The 17,412-nt window shown below is 54.3% G+C and overlaps 2 protein-coding genes across 5 annotated transcripts in view; one reads left to right on the top strand and one right to left on the bottom strand.

The window, feature by feature from the left end:
* Positions 1-12,413, top strand: part of PCSK7 (proprotein convertase subtilisin/kexin type 7) — a 25,525-nt gene extending 13,112 nt beyond the window's left edge. For 2 of the 3 annotated variants that reach the window (XM_034665827.1, XM_034665829.1), the window contains exons 13-17: positions 8,083-8,239; positions 8,810-8,904; positions 9,680-9,773; positions 9,983-10,100; positions 10,372-12,413. In XM_034665827.1, coding sequence (XP_034521718.1) covers positions 8,083-8,239; positions 8,810-8,904; positions 9,680-9,773; positions 9,983-10,100; positions 10,372-10,737 — 830 coding nt within the window. In that variant the 3' untranslated portion in view covers positions 10,738-12,413. The remainder of the gene's footprint in view (positions 1-8,082; positions 8,240-8,809; positions 8,905-9,679; positions 9,774-9,982; positions 10,101-10,371) is intronic. The other variant, XM_034665830.1, reaches the window with a different exon arrangement.
* Positions 12,189-17,412, bottom strand: TAGLN (transgelin). 2 transcript variants are annotated; one of them, XM_002919490.4, is made up of 5 exons: positions 17,257-17,412; positions 13,652-13,843; positions 13,371-13,548; positions 12,994-13,096; positions 12,189-12,678 (listed from the first exon to the last, which is right to left on the bottom strand). In XM_002919490.4, exons 2-5 carry the CDS (start codon positions 13,829-13,831, stop codon positions 12,534-12,536), a joined length of 606 nt encoding a protein of 201 aa, XP_002919536.1. In that variant the 5' UTR covers positions 13,832-13,843; positions 17,257-17,412; the 3' UTR covers positions 12,189-12,533. The 2 variants fall into 2 exon arrangements, with proteins under 2 accessions (XP_002919536.1, XP_034521724.1); XM_034665833.1 differs by lacking the exon at positions 17,257-17,412 and adding an exon at positions 15,885-15,969.

Genomic DNA, 17,412 nt, shown 5'->3' with positions numbered 1-17,412 from the left:
AGGTTGAACCTCTTCCCAGAGAAGAGGGAAGCTGGATCGGGATGCCTGTGCCTCTGTCAGCAGATTCCCCCGAGTTCCCGTGTGAGAGTTTCCCTACTCCCAGCTCCAAGGGGGATTTTTTTTTTCCCCTTGAAGAATTTTGCCAGGCAGAGTTACTTGCTACTTTTTGTGAAGATTGAAGCATGCCATGTTTTGGGCCCAAGTTAGAACTCCGTCCTCGCTTACCCCGATTTGATCCTGGAAAGTGATCAAACCAGAGCAAGAACAAGAGGCGGAATGGCCAAAGAAGGGAGCCCAGAAGGGAGGGGCAGGGGCAGCCTCCCTCGGGTGGAGGTTTCCCTGAGAAGGGTTCCGTTGTCTCTCTCCCTAACCATGTCCGGCACTTGCCCAGCTTCCCTCTACGTGGAAGAAAATCCATGGGCCTGGTTCATCGCGTTTTCCGTAAAAGGAATGCTGTCTTGGAAAGGGCATCAGCCAAGGCAGAGAAGTGAAGGAACATTCCCAGGAATGCAGTTCAGTTGGAACCTCCAGGCTTTGCACTGATGGGTCTTGGAGATAGTGTGCCTTTTAACTGGGACCTCTCACCCAGGACTCCCCACTGTCCTTTAAGTAACAAAGTAACGCAGAGTCGTACTTGTCAAATGGGAGTTGACTTAGAAGAGTTTTGGGGAGCCTTTCCAGCCTCGCCCTGTTCTGCTTCCCACTCACCAGGGGACGTTGCCCCAGCACGCGTGACACACCTCCCCGGCAACCACTCGTTTGTCACTAGGAAGCACAGAAGGAAGGACACATTGTCCTGGGCCGAGGAGAGTGGGAAATGGGGTAGTGGGAAGAGAGGATGAAGCAAAGGGAGGTGTAGACCCAGTTTTGCTAGTGTGGAGGACAGCCGGCAGGACAGTGGGATTTTCTGAGGTCAGCAAAGGTGTCTTCCCCTCTGTTGTGACTCCATTTACCCCCGAGCAGACAGGACAGAAAGTACAAGCTTGGGGGCATGCTTGGAGGTTGAAGGGGGTCTAGTTAATATAGATTAGAACAACTCAGTCCTACACGTTCCAGAAACATGCCCCTGTGGTCTTTTCCTCCAAGACCTGGGTGAATCGGTGTCTGGGGGCTCCAAGTGGACTTTGTATAAGGTGGAGGGAGCTGAACGCCACTGAGAAGAGGGGAGGTGCAGTACTGCTAAGACTTGAGAGCAGTGGTGTCCCACAGCACTTTCCACAGCGATGGAAATGTTCTCTGTCTGTGCTGCTCAATTCAGAGGCCACTGGCTGTGTGAGGCTATTCAACACTTAAAATGTGGTTAGTGTGAGTGAGGAGCTAAGTTTTAATTGTATTATATTTAAATTTAACCTCCCGTGGCCAGTGGCTGCCGTTCTGGGCAGTGCAGTGCTGGCGCCAGACAGAGGATGTGGGGGACACGGGATCGGTGCCGCTTGGTTCCTTTAGATCTGACTCTGGGTCTGAAATCTCTACCAGAGGGTAGGAGGGACAACGGGGTTTGTGAGGAGTGTCTAAAACACAAGAGAGTCTGCGTGTGTTCAGGAAATTTCCTGAAACCTCTTGCACTTACCCTTTTATCCTGTGTGCAGCCTGAGTGTAACTGGCTAAGCCTCTGCCTAGGCAGGAATCATTCCTGTTCCTTCTCTGTGCCTTCCCTGTCACACCGGCCTCTCCTCCTCTGCTCACCCTTCCTGCTGCCTTCACACTTCCTCCACTCACCTACTGAGAAACATATGACAGTCCCTGCCGGCCTTCAGCCTGGAACTCTTCAAAGTGAATGAACTAAAGCCACTGCTCTCTTTATCACCCCCTCTTTCTAGCACTGAAGACCCAGTTCATGCTCACAGTGCCCCCTTTCCTGGTCAGGCCCAGAGGCGAGTTCAGAGTTCATCCTTCTTGACCTTTCTCCCGCTCTGACCCTCGTCATGGGGCCCCGGCAGCGGCCTCCGCCTGTGCAGCCTCCACAACCTCCTCGGCTCCAGGACCCTCTCCTAGCTTCTTCGCTGGGGTCCTCGTGTCGTTTGTTCGGTCGGTCACCACTCCCAGACGGTGAATGCCTCTTCAGACTCCTCTGCAGTTCTCTCTCCTCCCGCGGGTCTCTCCTCCACCGTGCAGCAGTTTTCATGACTTCAGCTACCACCTCTCCACAGATGATTCTTAGCTCGAAATCCCTCTGATCCCTTACCAGTGGGAGGGATAGAGATTATCATAGTTTTCCATAAGATCACGAGCAAAGGAAGCCCTGAGATCTTCTGGCCAAGGGGTGAGAGCTGAAAAAGACCCCAACTTACCAAAGGCCAAATAATAATCAGACAATCATCAACTGTGACTTGAGTGCTTTTTACGAGCCAAGCACTGTTCTGAGTATTCCCTCATTTAATGTAGTAACGCGCTTGGTTCTAGCGTCCCCGCGTGCGCGGCCCCCAAGCCTCTCTGTCCACACCAACCAGAAAGGCATGTGGCATGGCTCCGCACACATCCTCACACAGACGGTCTCTCGAGGGGCTCTTTTTGGATTCCATGCTATTCCATAATGTTCTGGAACATGGCATTGACTCTCTGTGAGACCTTGTCTGCCACGTTAACGCTCTCCTCCAAGCATGCCACCTATATCTCCCTGCAGCTTTCCGTGCCTACATCAGCGTGCACTGTTGGGTATCCCACCAGCACATGGCATGTCACATAGGCAACATTCCGGATTTCACTGTCACCCTTCAAAAGCCAGCTTGCTTTCCAGGTTTCTCCCATTTTCCATCAGAGCCATTGCCATTCCCTAGACTGCCACCTTGAAGCTCTGCAGTTGTCAGCCACTCTGTCTCCCTTGCTTCTCCCCAGGTCTTTCCCTGTCTGTTCCCCTGCTGTGGAGGCTTTCACGTATTTCTGTGAAATGTCTCTCAATTGATTCCCTCGTTCATTCTGCAAACTCGACACCCACCTCCTTCCAGGCACTGGGTCAAGTTCTGGAGATCCAGAAATAAGACAGGATCCCTGCCCTCAGGAGCTCACAGTCTGGTAGGGGGAAGGCAGCCCCGTCTGTGGCAGAGATGACATGGGTGTTGGAGAGAGACGCCTGCCACCCAGGGAAGACAGGAGGGCACTCGGAGAAGCCAGTGACTGACCTGAGCCGGGGGAAGGGGTGAGGAGAGGGACATCCAGACAGCAGGGGCCACATGTGAAGAGTTGACAGAGTTTCAGGGAGCCTTGAGTCACATGGTATGGCTGGGGCAGGGGTGTGAGGGGCAGGGCCAGGTAGACCTGGGTGTGCCTTGGTAAGGAGTTTGGACCTGACCTGGAAGTCTGTGTGTGGGGAGCCTTCAAGATAAGTTGTCACCCATTGCTGGTCGGGGAGGGAGAGCAGTCCCTTGTCTGTGAGAGCTGCAGACTCAGTGTCTGCTGGTAAGCTGGCAGGGTGTCTGGGGATGCTGTCACATGACTCTGGGAAGGGAAAGAAGTGGTGACCATTGATGAAAAAGATTGACCATATATTGATAATTATTGGAGTTATGTGTTGAGAACATCTGTTCTATTTTTTATATATGCCTGGAATTTTCTATAGTAAGAATATATATATATATATATTTATACATGCATTTATATTTTTAACATATAAAAAGATTTCTAAGTTTTTAAGCTTGAGCAACTGTCTAGTCAGTATTGTCATCAAATGAGGTGAAGAACCCAGACCAAAGAACAGATCTGGGCAAGGGCTGAGGCTGGGAATTTGGCACAGCTGTGTTTGAGGCTGCTCGGGGCAACATCTAAAGGTTATGGCCAGAAGGCGGTTGACAAAATAAGTTCAAAGGTCTAGACTGGCAGCCATGATTTGGGAGTTACCAGCGTAAAAGGGGAAGAAAAGGTCTGGGGAAGAATGAGGTCCCCAGGGTTGGTGGGCAGACAAATGACAAAAGAGGACCTGGGACACGGACCACATTAAAGGTGTGGGCTAAGGAAAGATGCTTCTGGAGGAAAACAGGAGGGATGAGATGGGCCAGTGGGGGGTAGGAGGAAGTCAGGAGGAGGTATCGCGGGAATTCGGGGCTGTCTCCATGAGAGAGGGCAAGGAGACAAGGATGGAAGGGGCGGCCCTGGGTTTGCCGCACAGGCCCCTGGTGCCCTCGAGAACCGTTTCCGGGTACTCACAGGGGCAAAAGCTCCATCGCACCTGGTTGAATAATTCATGGAGGCAGGAGATTTCTGGTTAAAGATGGCAAATTGTTATGTTCTCTTATTTCTACTTTCTTCCAAAACCTCACCCAAATAAGAATAAAGGAATAAAAATGGCGTAAGCACAAGGCCAAAGAGAATGGGAGAGAGGCCTCAGCAAATGAGAGATTTCATCACATGTTTGGAAGATGGGAAATGGAGAAATGAGCAGGGCTGAGAAAATCGCATACCAAATGCCTTCAAGGGTGATACTAAGAAATAAGCCCTCCTGCCACAGAGTCCCAACAGGCTCAGGACCTAGAGGTCCCGTTTGCTCCAGGAGACAGAGATGAGGTATGAGGTGGGAAATAGGGATCAGTGGAAAGGTAGATTCCGGGGCACCTTCTCCCGTCCTTGGCAGCCAGGTGATGTCCCTTCCTTATGCCGGCAGGAGTTGGGAAGTTTATTTTCCAGAGATAGGGCGTGTACTGTGAGGGGGAGACCCTCCCCTCCACGCCAGCTGCCCAGATCCCAGGGCCCTGGCAGCCAGGAGATCAGAGGCTCCTCTCTGGAGCAACGGAAGGACCCCTCATTGAAAGACTTGGAGACACGGATATGGAGGGCTCCTCCACGAACCAGTCAGGTGCCAGGCCAACCGACTTCAGGGAAGCCTACCAGTACAAAACGCCACCCATGCTTAGAGCTTCCAACTGGCTTTTCAGGCTAGTAGGGATCACTGGCCATTTAGAAAAACAGCAACAACAACAACCACCCTCCAAATCTTGAGGATGTTTGTTTCCCGTCGCTCAAACCCAGCCAAACTGATTATCCTACGGGAAGGTAGAAGGAGGGCACCTTCAGACATTGTCTGAAACTGCTGGGAGAGGCAGCGATTCCAGAAGGAAGGATAAACCAAGGGAAGGAGAGGATGGGGGAGAGAGAAAGGGAGTGCAGACGGAGAGGGGACAGAAACCCAACCCAGCAGCAGGGTAACGGACAGGACTGGGAGACAGGGAGCCAGAGATGGGGTCTCTGGGGGAAGGTGGACCTGAGGGGGCTTCGGATTGTTTGTTCATTTGAAGAAATAGCTTTCAGAGAGGTTATGTGGTGGTTCTGTGCAGTTTGGAAAGAATGAGTGATGGGGTACGTGAGTTGAAGTAAACCAAACAACAGGGCAATTATTAACTCTAGAGGGGACATCAGCAAATTGTTCAGAAAATGAAATGTAATCACTATGTACTGCTTGGCTAAATTCCGTATAACATTTATAAGGTCATAGTAAGGAAACAAAATATTAATCTAACTAAAAATGGTGATGTAATTATTTTGAGAGGATGGAGGGGAGGGCAGGGTAGGAAGAAGGTCTGTGTTTGGTATTAAATCCTCATCTGCTGTAATTAGAATTCGATAAATAATGTCTAAAACTGATGAACCGGGAAATAGTCACACATGCCTGGTATTTGGAAACATGAAGATAGATCCCAGAAGAAAACAACTAAAAGCAGTAAGAAGTGTTTGCTTCTGGGGAGTGGCTCATGAAGATGGTGAGGAATGGGGTAGGAAATTGTCCCCTCACTTTTAAAACCACGTATACTGTCTTGACAGGAAAAAATGTTAAGAATGAATGGGAGGGTAAGAAGTAGAGACGGTGAATGTAGACATCTTTTCCAAGAAGTTTACCAGTAAAGGAAAAGACATAATATCCGATACTTACATGGTCTTAATACTCAGTACTGTTCTAAGTACTTTATGTGTATGAACTAATATAATCTTCCTATCAACCCTATGAAGTAGGTACTGTTACTATCCAAGTTTTCCAGATAAGGAAATGAATCCGATTCTCAGAGCTAGGACAGGCCTGAGCCGGGCTTTGAACCCAGGCCGGATGGCTCCAGAGCGCATGTCCTTCACACTGGTGGGCAAAAGGACGTGTGAAGAGTTGAGAAAGGGTTTATTTGTTTTTGTTTTTCATCTGTAGTAGGAAAGACATAAGCAAGAAGATTCAGCCAAGAAGATGGCTAATGGGGCTGGTCCGATGTTGGACTCTGGCCAGCCAGTTGCTGTGAAAGGAAAAGAAAGCAAAGGAGCTTGAGAGAGTAAACAAGAGGGTGTTGGAGAGCCGAGCTGCGGGATCTTAGCCGTTAGGAAAGGGGAGCTGGATGGTGTGCAAGGAAAGGAAGGAAGGGATCAAGAAGGGAGTGAAGAAAGTGGAGAGACGTGATGTCCTTGTTTTCAGAGAAGGTGGGACCTTGGCTTTGACGACTGGCCAGCTGGAATGGAAGACCATTCACACGTGCACACGTCTATACCCAGAGGGGTTAGGTCGGTTAGGTCGGTATTCCCAACACGTTATCAGGAAGTGTGGCAGCTTCTTTGTGTTCATTTTTGCTCAACTACTCTTCTGATTGGTCGTCAGTTAATTTGCATTGTTTATCTGATGAAACCCACAATGAGAGTTTCTAAACCCTTCAGAAGTGAGGCCCCGGGGCGTGGTCATGGAAGTGGGTGCTGACGTGTGCTGGACGAGGAGGTAAACAGTATGAGGTCACAACGTGGGACAGCCGTCCTCTGGGCACTGTGTGGTAGTGGATGACTTGGGCCGGTGCTCTGAGCAGGAGGCCAGCGGGCACAGGGTCTGGGAAGGACAGAAGGTGGTGTCACAGACTCGAGCCTTGCCTTTCCTCTTCCTTCTTCCATCGTAGCTGTTCATGCTGTCCCTGGAAAGTGGAGGTGCTGGTCTCCGCCTTGCCTATTGGAATGGATCAGTGGAAGAAGTGCTTTAGAAAGAATTGTTTCTCCTTGCCACCTAATTTTTTAATATTCCCCGACTGAGTCTTCCACTTCAGCCGTTTGTGTTTTTCTTAAAGTTTGTTTAGAAATAACTGTAGATTCACAGGCAACTGCAAAGCAGTGTTCGGGGGGTTTCACGCACCCTTCTCCCATGTGAATGTCTGAAACAATTCCAGTCCAGTATCAAAACCAGTAAAAGGACATTGCTATGGTCCGTGAAGCATATTCAGATCTCACTGGTCAGACACGCCGTCTTATTTATACGAGCGTATGGGGTGGGGTGGGGGCGGGGCTCCCTGCAGGTTTACCACACATGTAGCCTCGTGTATCCTCCGCTACAACCAAGATCCAGACTGCCCCAGCCTCACTAGACTCCATTGTGTCACCCCTTTGTGGCCGTGCCCACGCCCTCGGCCCCATCCCTCATGCCCGGCAAGCACTCATCTGGCATCCGTCCCCACGCTTGTCATTCATGAGTATTACACAACGGAAGTCACGCTCTGTAGCCTTGTGAGATGGGCTTTTTTTTCATTCAGCATCATTTCCTCCAAGTGTATCCACTCGAATAGTTTTTTAGAAATTTGTACTGCCTTCCATAGGAAACTTGTTCATTCCCCCCCCCATCTTTGGGCCGTCTTCCCTCCTGGAACGTTCCTCTGCCTACCAGCACTCTCTACCACCCCAAGTTCACCTCCTTCTGCGGAGGCTCGCCCTGCCCTGTGCCTCGAGCCTCTCTGTTCTAGCCTCAGTTCCGTACTCCTCACGCCGTCTCGTTGTCCACTTGCAGGTAGAAGGCAGAGATCATGTCCAACTTACCTTTCTACCCCCAGCATCTAGTACCGTGCCTGAAATGTAGGAGGTACTCTGTAAATTCTTTTCGGATGAACGAATGGTTGAAGCTGCTTTGTTTGGTTCTTACATTGTGTCTTGACTATGTGATCTTCCCAACGAGACTCTAAGCCAGATTGTCAGCCCCATGAAGGCAGCCGCAACATTCCATTTACTCGGCTGCACTGGGTCCCAGTTAGGGCTGCGTTAGGTGTTTGTATGTGATTCAGTGAGTGTGTGCCTTTGCGTGTGTCGGGATGAAGTGAGGGCGTAAGTGTTGTGGGGGCTGGCTTCCCAGCTGCCCAGCCTGACTTCCCACAGTCAGCAGGACGGACCTGGAGATGTCGGGGCTGAAGACGCTGGAGCATGTCGCAGTGACAGTCTCCATCACTCATCCACGACGCGGCAGCTTGGAACTGAAACTGTTTTGCCCCAGTGGCATGATGTCCCTTATCGGCGCCCCCCGCAGCATGGACTCGTACGTATGCCCACCCGCACCTTCTGAGCTGTTTTTGGCCACAAGGGTCTTTGCAAGGAAAAGATACAGGAAAAGCAGACGCTGGCACTGTCCTGAGCTGTCTCGGCACTGGCTGACCATGGCAGCGGGAAGCCCTTTCTTACCTGGTTCGTAGAAGTTGCTTACAGTGTGCTAAGCACCGCACTTGACAAACACTTCCTCTAATCCTTACAAGAACGATGCAGAGGAGAGAGACTTGACCCTCCTTCTACAAACGAGGAAACAAGTCACAGAGCTGGGAAGCGCCTGAGGAAGTAACAGGAAGCCTAGCTCTGCCGAGCTCCCCAGCCTGTGCTCTCTCCACATTTGCTTTTCCTACTAGCACATGCTGACCCAAGTCCCTCATCTCATGGGGGCCCCGGGGAAAGGACAGCACTTGAGGATTCCTCATGCCACACCCCCCAGTAGCTGTGGCTAAGGCCACGACCGCCATGTTTTATGGCCACTTCAGTGAGGAAGTCGTGTTTGTGGGCAGAGGGTCAGTTCCCTGCCCCACACCTTCCAGGTGTTCTACTCTTTTCTTCCCTCCAGAGATCCCAATGGCTTCAATGATTGGACCTTCTCCACTGTGCGGTGCTGGGGGGAAAGAGCGAAGGGGACTTACAGACTTGTGATCAGGGATGTAGGTAAGCCTGCCTGCCCTTCCGTCTGGTCCCTCCGGAGCTGAGCCCCCGCAGAAACCGTCCCATGGAGAAGACATAGGGTTGCCATTGGACCCACAGGGTAGATGCCAAGTACACCCCACTGACAATATGGGCACCGAAATCTAAAATTGTTCGTTGATACTGCCTCTCATATTCCTTGGAGAAGTGACTGATCCATTTTTCCTCAGGATAGCAACAAAAATTCCTTGTTGAAACCACATTTCAAGTCCTTTCACATATAACCATCCTTCGACCAGCCCTGGTAGGCAGGTAAGGGCAGGACTAATTTTCACCATTTTTTGTTTTTGTTTTTTGTTTTGTTTTGTTTTGTTTTGTTTTTAAAACTGAGGCCCACCCAGAGGTCTGAAGTGACTGGTGCAAGGTCACACAATATTCCAGTGAGGAGACGAAACCAAACCCAGCTCTCCTGGCTTCCAGGCAAGTTAGGTGCTCACTAGCCTGGTGGTTTTCAAACCTTTAATTTAGTAGAAGGACATTTTTTTTTTTCCAAAGCAAAATCCCAGCTGAAACCCTAAAATATGAAAGAAAGAAAGGCAGGACGTCTTTGCTTCAGAGTCACACTTTTTAGCCTCCCCCTTTCCATCCCAGAGGGCCCCCCATGAGGCCCATCTGCAGAACCCCATGGCAGACGGCAGAGCGTGAGGCCGAGTCCCCTCGGGGCGGGGCGGGCAGGGCCTCAGCTCTTTGCACGGCCAGCACAGGGCAGGGCTCACGGACTGCCCCCTGGCTGCTCTAGGAGACGAGATGCTCCAGGCCGGCACCCTACAGCAATGGCAGCTGACCCTGTATGGCTCTGTGTGGAGTCCAGTGGACATCACGGACAGGCAAAGGTAGGTGCCAGATGCAGGTGCCCGGGGGAGGCAGCTCCTGGGACCGGAAGAGGCCCCATAGGGAGCTCCCCCTCCCCGGGAACCCACAGTCCACCCGCCCCTTCTTGCTGCGGGGCCTCCACCCTCTCCAGCTGTGAGGTGGGGGAACTGGTGAAGGCAAGGGGGTCCCAAGTTCAGGAGGACGTCCTCATCTCTTTTCTTCTCCTCAGACTGTTAGAAAGTGCCATGAGTGGAAAATACCTGCATGATGGCTTCACTCTGCCCTGCCCGCCCGGGCTGAAAATCCCCGAGGAAGACGGTTACACCATCACCCCTAACACCCTCAAGGTAGGTGGGCGGGCAGGAGTGTCGCGGGGGATTAGTCCTGGCCGGGGGACTCCAGGTGACTTGAGAAGTGAGGGGTTGGGAGGAGCTGGCTGGGTCCCCGCTTGACTAGCTAGCTCTAAGAGGGCAAGGGCTCCTTGGGTGGGGGCGAGCGCATTGGTGTGGGAGAGGCAGTCCTTGGAAGGTGACAGACTTTGAGCTCTTTGTTCTGGGTTGAGAAAAGCCACAGGCTTTGGGAAACCATCCCTAACTTGGGTGCTTGACTTTTCCCCAGACTCTGGTGCTGGTAGGCAGTTTTACCATCTTCTGGACCGTTTACTACATGCTGGAAATATACCTGAGCCAGAGGAATGTGGCCTCTCACCGAGCTTGTAGGAGTGGACCCTGCCTCTGGCCCCAGAGAAGCCAAAAAGCTAGGGAGGAGGGGACAGAACTAGAATCCGTGCCACTTTGCAACAGCAAGGATCCGGATGGAGTGGAGACAGAAAGTGAGGGCCCTCCCACCACGTCCGATCTCCTTGCCCCAGACCTGCTGGATCGAGGGGACTGGGGTCTGTCCCAGGACAGGAGTACCCTGAACTGCCCTCATCATCACCTAGCCCCAGACCTGTTGCAGGGGAAAGAGGAGCAGATTTGCTGACCCAAGGCCCAACAGAGTCGACATGAGACAGGCTCTTCCTTTCCAATGCCGGGAAAGCTTGGAAGGCTGCTCCCGAGTCCCGGGAGCTCTGGGGAGAAGGCAGCCCTGATGCTACTAACATCAGGAATTCACAGGCCGAAAGAGCACCCTCTGACTACACTCAGGGAAGGCGAGGGCCTTCTTAAGGTGCAATGACAGAGGAATCGTGCTGGAGAACAGTGTGGCCACAGCCACTGGGTCTTCCTCCGACTGAACAGGAGCTTCTGGTGAGAAGGTCCTGGACAAGGGCTCGGCCCCCCCATTGGGCAGGCCTGCCTCCTCTCCTCATTTCTCCCGGGCGAGCTGGTGATGTGGGTCACAGGGACCCTCACCCATGCATGGGTGGGGTGGGGCCTGCTAAGGCCCGAAGAGCCTGTCCACAGAAACGTCACTGGGGTCCCTCCGGAAGAGGGCTCAAGGTGAAGGCTGGGAAGAGCCCGTGGATATACGCCTGTCCTTTTAATGACCCAGAACCTAGAAACAGCAGTTTTTTCCTCTCCCTCCCTCCCGTTCCTGCCTCCGCCTGGAACCCAGGACCTACTGGTATAGCAGTTAGCCCTCAGCCCAGCACACTGGCCCTAAAAGCAGCTGCCTCCATGAGCCCTGATTAGAAGCCAACCTTGAACACACCCCTGACTCCTTCACCATCGCCCCCCCAACCCTCCATCCTGAAGGATCGGTACGATGCACCTGGAAAAGCCGCGCATGGGTGCAGATGGGTGCGGCTCTCCAGAGCCTGCGTGGCTTCATTTGCTGGGTCTGCAGCGGGACTATGACAGGGGTCAGCCACTGCCACTCCAGCCCTGCGACCGCCCTGTCTTCCTCTGCAAAGCGCTCAGGGAAATGGCCTTACCCACTGGAGGCCAGCCGTCTGCCTGACTGGCTGTGACTCCTCCCGGCCTTGGCCTCCTCCCCTCTTCTGAGCTAGTTGGTTGATCTAAATTTTTTTCTTTTTTTAATGCTTAAGATTTGGGTTTCTCTTTTCACGGCACCATTTGGTTGAATGTTTTTCTGCACAGCTTTTCCAAAATAAAAACCTTCCACGCACCTCTGCTGCTCCCCACCCCCTTCCGTCTGCCTCCCAGAGCTCATGAAAGTTGCCAAGTCGCTCCTCTTGGCCTTTGGTCCCCGGTCCCCAAGATTCACTCTCCTCCTTCCTCTGCCTGGGCCTCTGAAGGAAGCTGACCCCCTGGGGTCCTGGAATTCGAGGGGCCTTCAGAACTGGCGGCCAGGGGCACAGGTAAATGTTCCCTGCCTCTGGCCTGCTTGTATCTCCCGGAACCAGAAGTGACAGGGGCAAATGAAACTCTGCCAGCCAGGCCTGAGAAAAGATTGATGTATGTATTTGTTTCTTTTTTGAATTTCAACCCCCAACATATTCCAGCAAAAAAATGGGGGCAGGTTGGGCTGGGTTTCCTTCCATGGGCATCTGCTGCCAAGGAGGATGGCAGACTTGCCCCCTGCCCGGCTACCCCCGGCCCACGTCCCCCTGCCCGGCCCAGGATGGGGAAAGACGGTGGGAGACGGTAGGGGAGCTGGGAGGAGGGTTAGGGGAGTGGTGCTTTGGGGTAAGAAGTTGGGCTGAGGCTGAGGGGTGGGGGAGAGCTGCCCAAGTGTGGTCACCTTTGCTCAGTGACGGAGCCTCGAAGCTTGGCCGGGGCTGAAGGAACTACACGGGTGTGGGCGAGGCAGGCGAGGCAGGATGGCTGCGGCCGACGAGCTGGGGCAGGGCAGGGCCGGGGGCTGGCCCTCCCCCTCTAACTGATGATCTGCCGAGGTCGTCCGTAGCCTGTCATGCCGGCCTGGGAGGCCCCTCTGTTGCTGCCCATCTGTAGGCCAATGACGTGCTTGCCCTCCTGCAGCTGGCTCTCCGTGAAGTCCCTCTTATGCTCCTGGGCTTTCCTGGAAGCAGGAGACCAGGGTAAAGACCCACCAGGACTGCACAGTTTCCACCTCTGTTCTGTTTCCTCTGTCACTTCCTAGCCTGATCCCGTGTCCCCATCTCACTTCTCTTGCTTTCTTAACCTAGCTCACCCCATGGGCCAGAGATGCAGGCAAGCAGCAGGGACCCATCTGCCCCCTAGCCTAGACCTTCACTTTGTACCTTCCAGCCACCTGCTGCCCCACCTCCCTTGGCTTAACCGTCAGCCCAGGCCACCTGCCATCTCACACAGAGTCACAAGCTTAGCACACAAGGAACCCCTGGTGGTCACGTACTTCATAAACCAGTTGGGGTCTCCACGGTAGTACCCATCATTCTTGGTCACCGCCAAGCTGCCCAGGGCCATCAGGGTCCTCTGCACTGCTGCCAGGTCTTTGCCTGTGAGAGGAAAGAAAGGGATGAGGGGTGAACTTCAGGACCACGTACACAGGACTCCACAGCAGGGCCTGCCCCGCCTCTCAGAAAATTGGCCAAGCCAGGGGCTAAGGCTGTAGATGATCCTACGGTGCCCTTGGGAGTACGGCTGGCATTCCCTTGGCACATCCCATTCCCCACCCTGCAGACTGTTGTGGCGTGCTTGGATCATTCCTTGTCCCATCTGCCTCAGCTTCCTGTCCGCCCCCCACCTCCTCCACCCCTCTTCTCTCTGTACCTTCAAAGAGGTCCACAGTCTGGAACATGTCAGTCTTGGTGACCCCGTAGTCCTCAGCTGCCTTCAGGAACTGAGCGACCTGCTCCATCTGCTTGAAGACCATGGAAGGAGGGTTCTCGGGCACCTTCACTGGCTTGGAGCCGTCAGGATACAGGCTATTCACCAGCTTGCAAAGAATCTGCCAGGCATAGAATGCAGCTTGGCACTCAGCTCGGGGTGCCTGCCCCACAAGTTCAGCAGGGTGGCGAAGCCCCAGCCCCCCTTCCCAGGGTGCCACTCACCACGCCATTCTTCAGCCAGACCTGGAAACCCAGGCGCCCGCGGTCCGGGCGCCCCACGTCTGGGCCACACTGCACTAGAATCCACTCCACCAGCCGTTCCTCCAGCTCCTCGTCGTACTTCTTCTCAATTTTGGATTGTACTTCGCGGCTCATGCCATAGGAAGGACCCTTGTTGGCCATTTTGTGAGAGAGCTAAAGCAGCACCGGCCAGAGAAGGGAGAAGGTCAGAGGATCAGAAAACAGCTCTGCTTTTGCTTGTGCTAGGCAGGCCTTCGAGCTTCTAGAGGGCAGGGTTGCCCATCCGTCCTAGACATTGTTTACCTCCCCTGGTTTCCTCATTTTGTTTTCATGGCACTGCCCATCATCCCCTCTGTCCAGGGAGCCTCTCTGAACTTGGGGACCAGAGAAATGGGAGACCGGATCTTTGGAAGTCTAGAGCAAGGGTCAGTAAACTTACTTTGTAAACAGTCAGACAGTAGTGGGTATTTTAGGCTTCGCAGGACATATGGTCTCTGCCATTGGAGCATGAAAGCAGATATGTAAACTAGTGAGCACGGCTTTGATCCAATAAACCTTTACTGACCCAAACAGCAGGCTGCATTTAGCATATGGGCCAGTTTGACAACCGCGGGTCTAGAGCATTCTTTCTTTGCCAAGATTGGCCACAGGGGCACTGGAGATGCCTTCCAGAGGAGGCCACGCTGCCCCCTCCCCCAGCGCCAAAATAAGGCAGCAGGTTTCTTTGTCCAGGTAGGCGTGAGGTGGTTTGTTGGTTCTGCCTTAAGTTACAGAGTTCCCTTACTTCTCCCTCCACTTTATCCTCCAGCCCCGGAGCTGGAACTCCAAAACTCCAGCTCTTTGCCAGGTCAGCTCCGCCTCTGGCCTGCCGCTGCCGAAGAGGCTCAAACTTACCCACCGCTGGCAAGGTCTAGGAAGCCAGCAAAACTCACCAGCCTTTGGCCAAGAAGTTGCACTTCCTCGGGTGGGCCAGGAGACAGAGAGAACTAATGCACCCCCGGATTTTCCCTTGTGCCCGCAGGCTCCTGCCACTGCAGTAGCTGAGTAAGGGAGGGGCCGGAGTCCTCCAGGGATATCCCAGAGCCAAGAACCTGCCAGCCAGAAGATGGGGAGCCCCTTCCCTGTGCAGACCAGCAGCAGCGGCTGCCCTGAGGGCCTGGGCTGGCACTGCTCTGGAGAGCCCCGTAATGTGGGCGGAAGGCTGCAGGAGCAGGGCCGGTGAGGTAGGCCTCTGTGCAGGTGTGGCTGGTCGGGAGGAACACGACCTGGCTCCAGGTGTCACCCGGGGGTGGTGCCCAGAGCTCCCTGGACGAGCCCTCCGAGAAAGGGACCAAATGACACCAGACCCATCGCCTGGCCTCAGAGAGGTCAGAGGTCAGGAGGGAGAGAATGGTCTGAGGACAGGCGTAGTCAGCACCCTCCCTGACTCCCTCTCTTGCCAGAATCAGACCCTCTCTTCGCTCACCACCGTGGAAACAGAGTGAATGTCCTCACTAGCCAGGGTCCCCAGTCAGCAGCGCTACCCTTCCTTCCCCACAGCTGACAGCTTTCCTGCATTCGAGTTCCCCATCCGGGCGCTGAGGAGGATGTTACTATCTCAGAGGGCTCTGCCTTCACCGAGTTGCTGTCCCTGACTCCCTCCCACAGCCGCCTCCTGGTGGTGACCTGGGAGAGCCAGCCCCTGACCCAGGGACAAAAACAGTGTTCTTCCCACTCTGCCCTCCACTCCTTTTCCAAGCCATCCCCTGAGGGGATAGCAAAGCTTGAGACAAAGAACATGAGATGGACTCCTCTAAATTCCAGCTATTGAGCAACTCACTTCTCTTGGATTTGTAAAAGCCCCAGAGGACTGGGCCACCTCTGAGCATCACCACCCCATCTCCCCCACCAGCTGACACCAGAGAATCCAAAAGCAGTCTCTGCTCTGTTTCCCTGTTGCCCAGCCCCTCCCTTCCCCACCCTGCTGTGTGTCTTACATCTGCTTCCCAACCACTGGGGGGCCAAGTCAACTGGGACCAAGTGGCTTCGGCCCATCCCTCATCCTGGCCCCGGCTCAGCCTTCACCCCACCAGCCCAGGCAGGCAGCGTTCATCGCTGGGGTCCAGGCACCCATGACCTTCCACACCCTGCCCTCCCATCTGCCCTCCCTCCCAGACAGCGGGCCGGGTCTGCGAGGAACAGGACTGAAGCGGAGTGCCCCCCCCCACACACACACCAGTTTTCAGTCTAGGAGATGCAGAGCAGACAGTGAAGGTATCAAGGCTCACGGTGACAGGGACACAAAGTTGCCATCCCTAGATCTAGAGACAGTATTTGGATTTTGATCAGAACAGGGAAGGGGGATGAGAGGCACCCCACCCACCCCACCCCCAACTTTCTCCCTCCTGGTGAAGAGTCTGAAGGTCGAGAATCCCTAGAAATCCCTCTCAGTCCTCTGACCAAGACCTCCGAGTCCCACCTTGATGCTGCTGGGAAGAGAAGAGGGAGAGGGTTGCCAGCCAAGCCACCCGGAGGCCTTTCTAGATAAAGCCTCCTGGGACAGGACAAGCAGGACAGCCTGGCTGCGCTTTGATCCTCCTGCCCCGTGGCTCCTGTCAGCTTGCCCTCCCCAAGAGAAAGAATGAAGTCCAGCTGGAAAGGGGCAGTGTGCACCTGCTACCAGCAGGAACCCTGAAAAACTAGCAGAACCAGTGGTCTCTCCAGGACCGCTGGGCCCCCCACGCTCTTCGAAAGAAGACACAGCCAACAGTGGCAAGCATCTGTGGATCTCTGACATGGCAGGAGGGTGGGCTTATCTCAGTTCTGGGGACAGAAGAGCAGCCCCAGTCACTGGTACCCTTTGGATAGCAACCACTGAGGGGAAGCTGCCAGACCCTTCGGGAAGGGCCCAGGATCCCAGGCCCACCCAGGCCAACACTGCAAAGCTCCTGCAGGGCCCTCCCCTCACCTCTCTGCCTGCAATGGGGTCACCTCCCATTTTCAGAGGATGGAAGGAGCCATGTGTCCAGAAAGGCAGCTCTCGTGCAGTGCAGGTCCCCACACCCTGCCACGCCTGCCTGTGGCCCTCCCCGCTGCCTCAGTGGCTCCCTGGGGCTTCTCCCTTGCTGCTCAGGCCCTGGTACCCGCCCGCGGGACCCTGCTCTACAGCACGGGTGTACTTGCACACCTTCTTGCCTCCTTGGACAGCCTCCCAGGTGGACGCCAGACTCATGTCTAACCCGACACCTCGAGCCCATCACACACCCCACAGGCGTGACGAGGGCTGAACACAGGGAGCCCCCCCTCACACCCCAGTCATCAGGGTCTTCACCATCAATCCCTCCACATCGGCCAAGTCATCCTAAACATTTCAACCAGCCTGGGGCTGCCCAGTCTGAGCCTTATGGGATTCTAGCAACCTCATCCCTGCCATCAAGTAGGACCACTTCCCCATCTGGAGATCAGGAATGCAGGCTGACAGAGAGGGTGGCCTTCTCCAGCCAGGGAGCTGGAGACCAGGACCCTGGAGGGCCCTGTCCCCAGTACACCCACTGCTACTGCGCAGCCCTAGCCTACCTTCCCTCCAACCCAGGCGTGCATGCACTTACAGGGGTTCCTCGGGCCTCGCAGGAGGGAAGGAGCTCTCCGTGTCTGAACTTGGACAGACAGGATGGGGCGCTGGCTGAGTGGGGGGTTTAAAGGGCTGCTGCTGTGGTGATGTCAGCCTCCCCCGCTGGCTCACCCCTCGGCCCCCTCCCTGCTTG

The sequence above is a fragment of the Ailuropoda melanoleuca genome, chromosome 8 (genome assembly GCF_002007445.2).
Source record: "Ailuropoda melanoleuca isolate Jingjing chromosome 8, ASM200744v2, whole genome shotgun sequence".
In the NCBI taxonomy this organism is placed as follows: domain Eukaryota; kingdom Metazoa; phylum Chordata; class Mammalia; order Carnivora; family Ursidae; genus Ailuropoda; species Ailuropoda melanoleuca.
This window is presented reverse-complemented; position numbering and strand designations above follow the sequence as displayed.

What these genes read in the sequence shown, in the direction of transcription:
- TAGLN (XM_002919490.4), bottom strand. Translation starts at nt 13,831, where the DNA reads ATGGCCAACAAGGGTCCTTCCTATGGCATGAGCCGCGAAGTACAATCC. An exon ending in GACTGTGGACCTCTTTGAAG is followed by an intron (nt 13,097 to 13,370) that starts GTACAGAGAGAA and finishes TTCCTCTCACAG; the next exon opens with GCAAAGACCTGGCAGCAGTG. An exon ending in GACCCCAACTGGTTTATGAA is followed by an intron (nt 12,679 to 12,993) that starts GTACGTGACCAC and finishes TCCTGCTTCCAG; the next exon opens with GAAAGCCCAGGAGCATAAGA.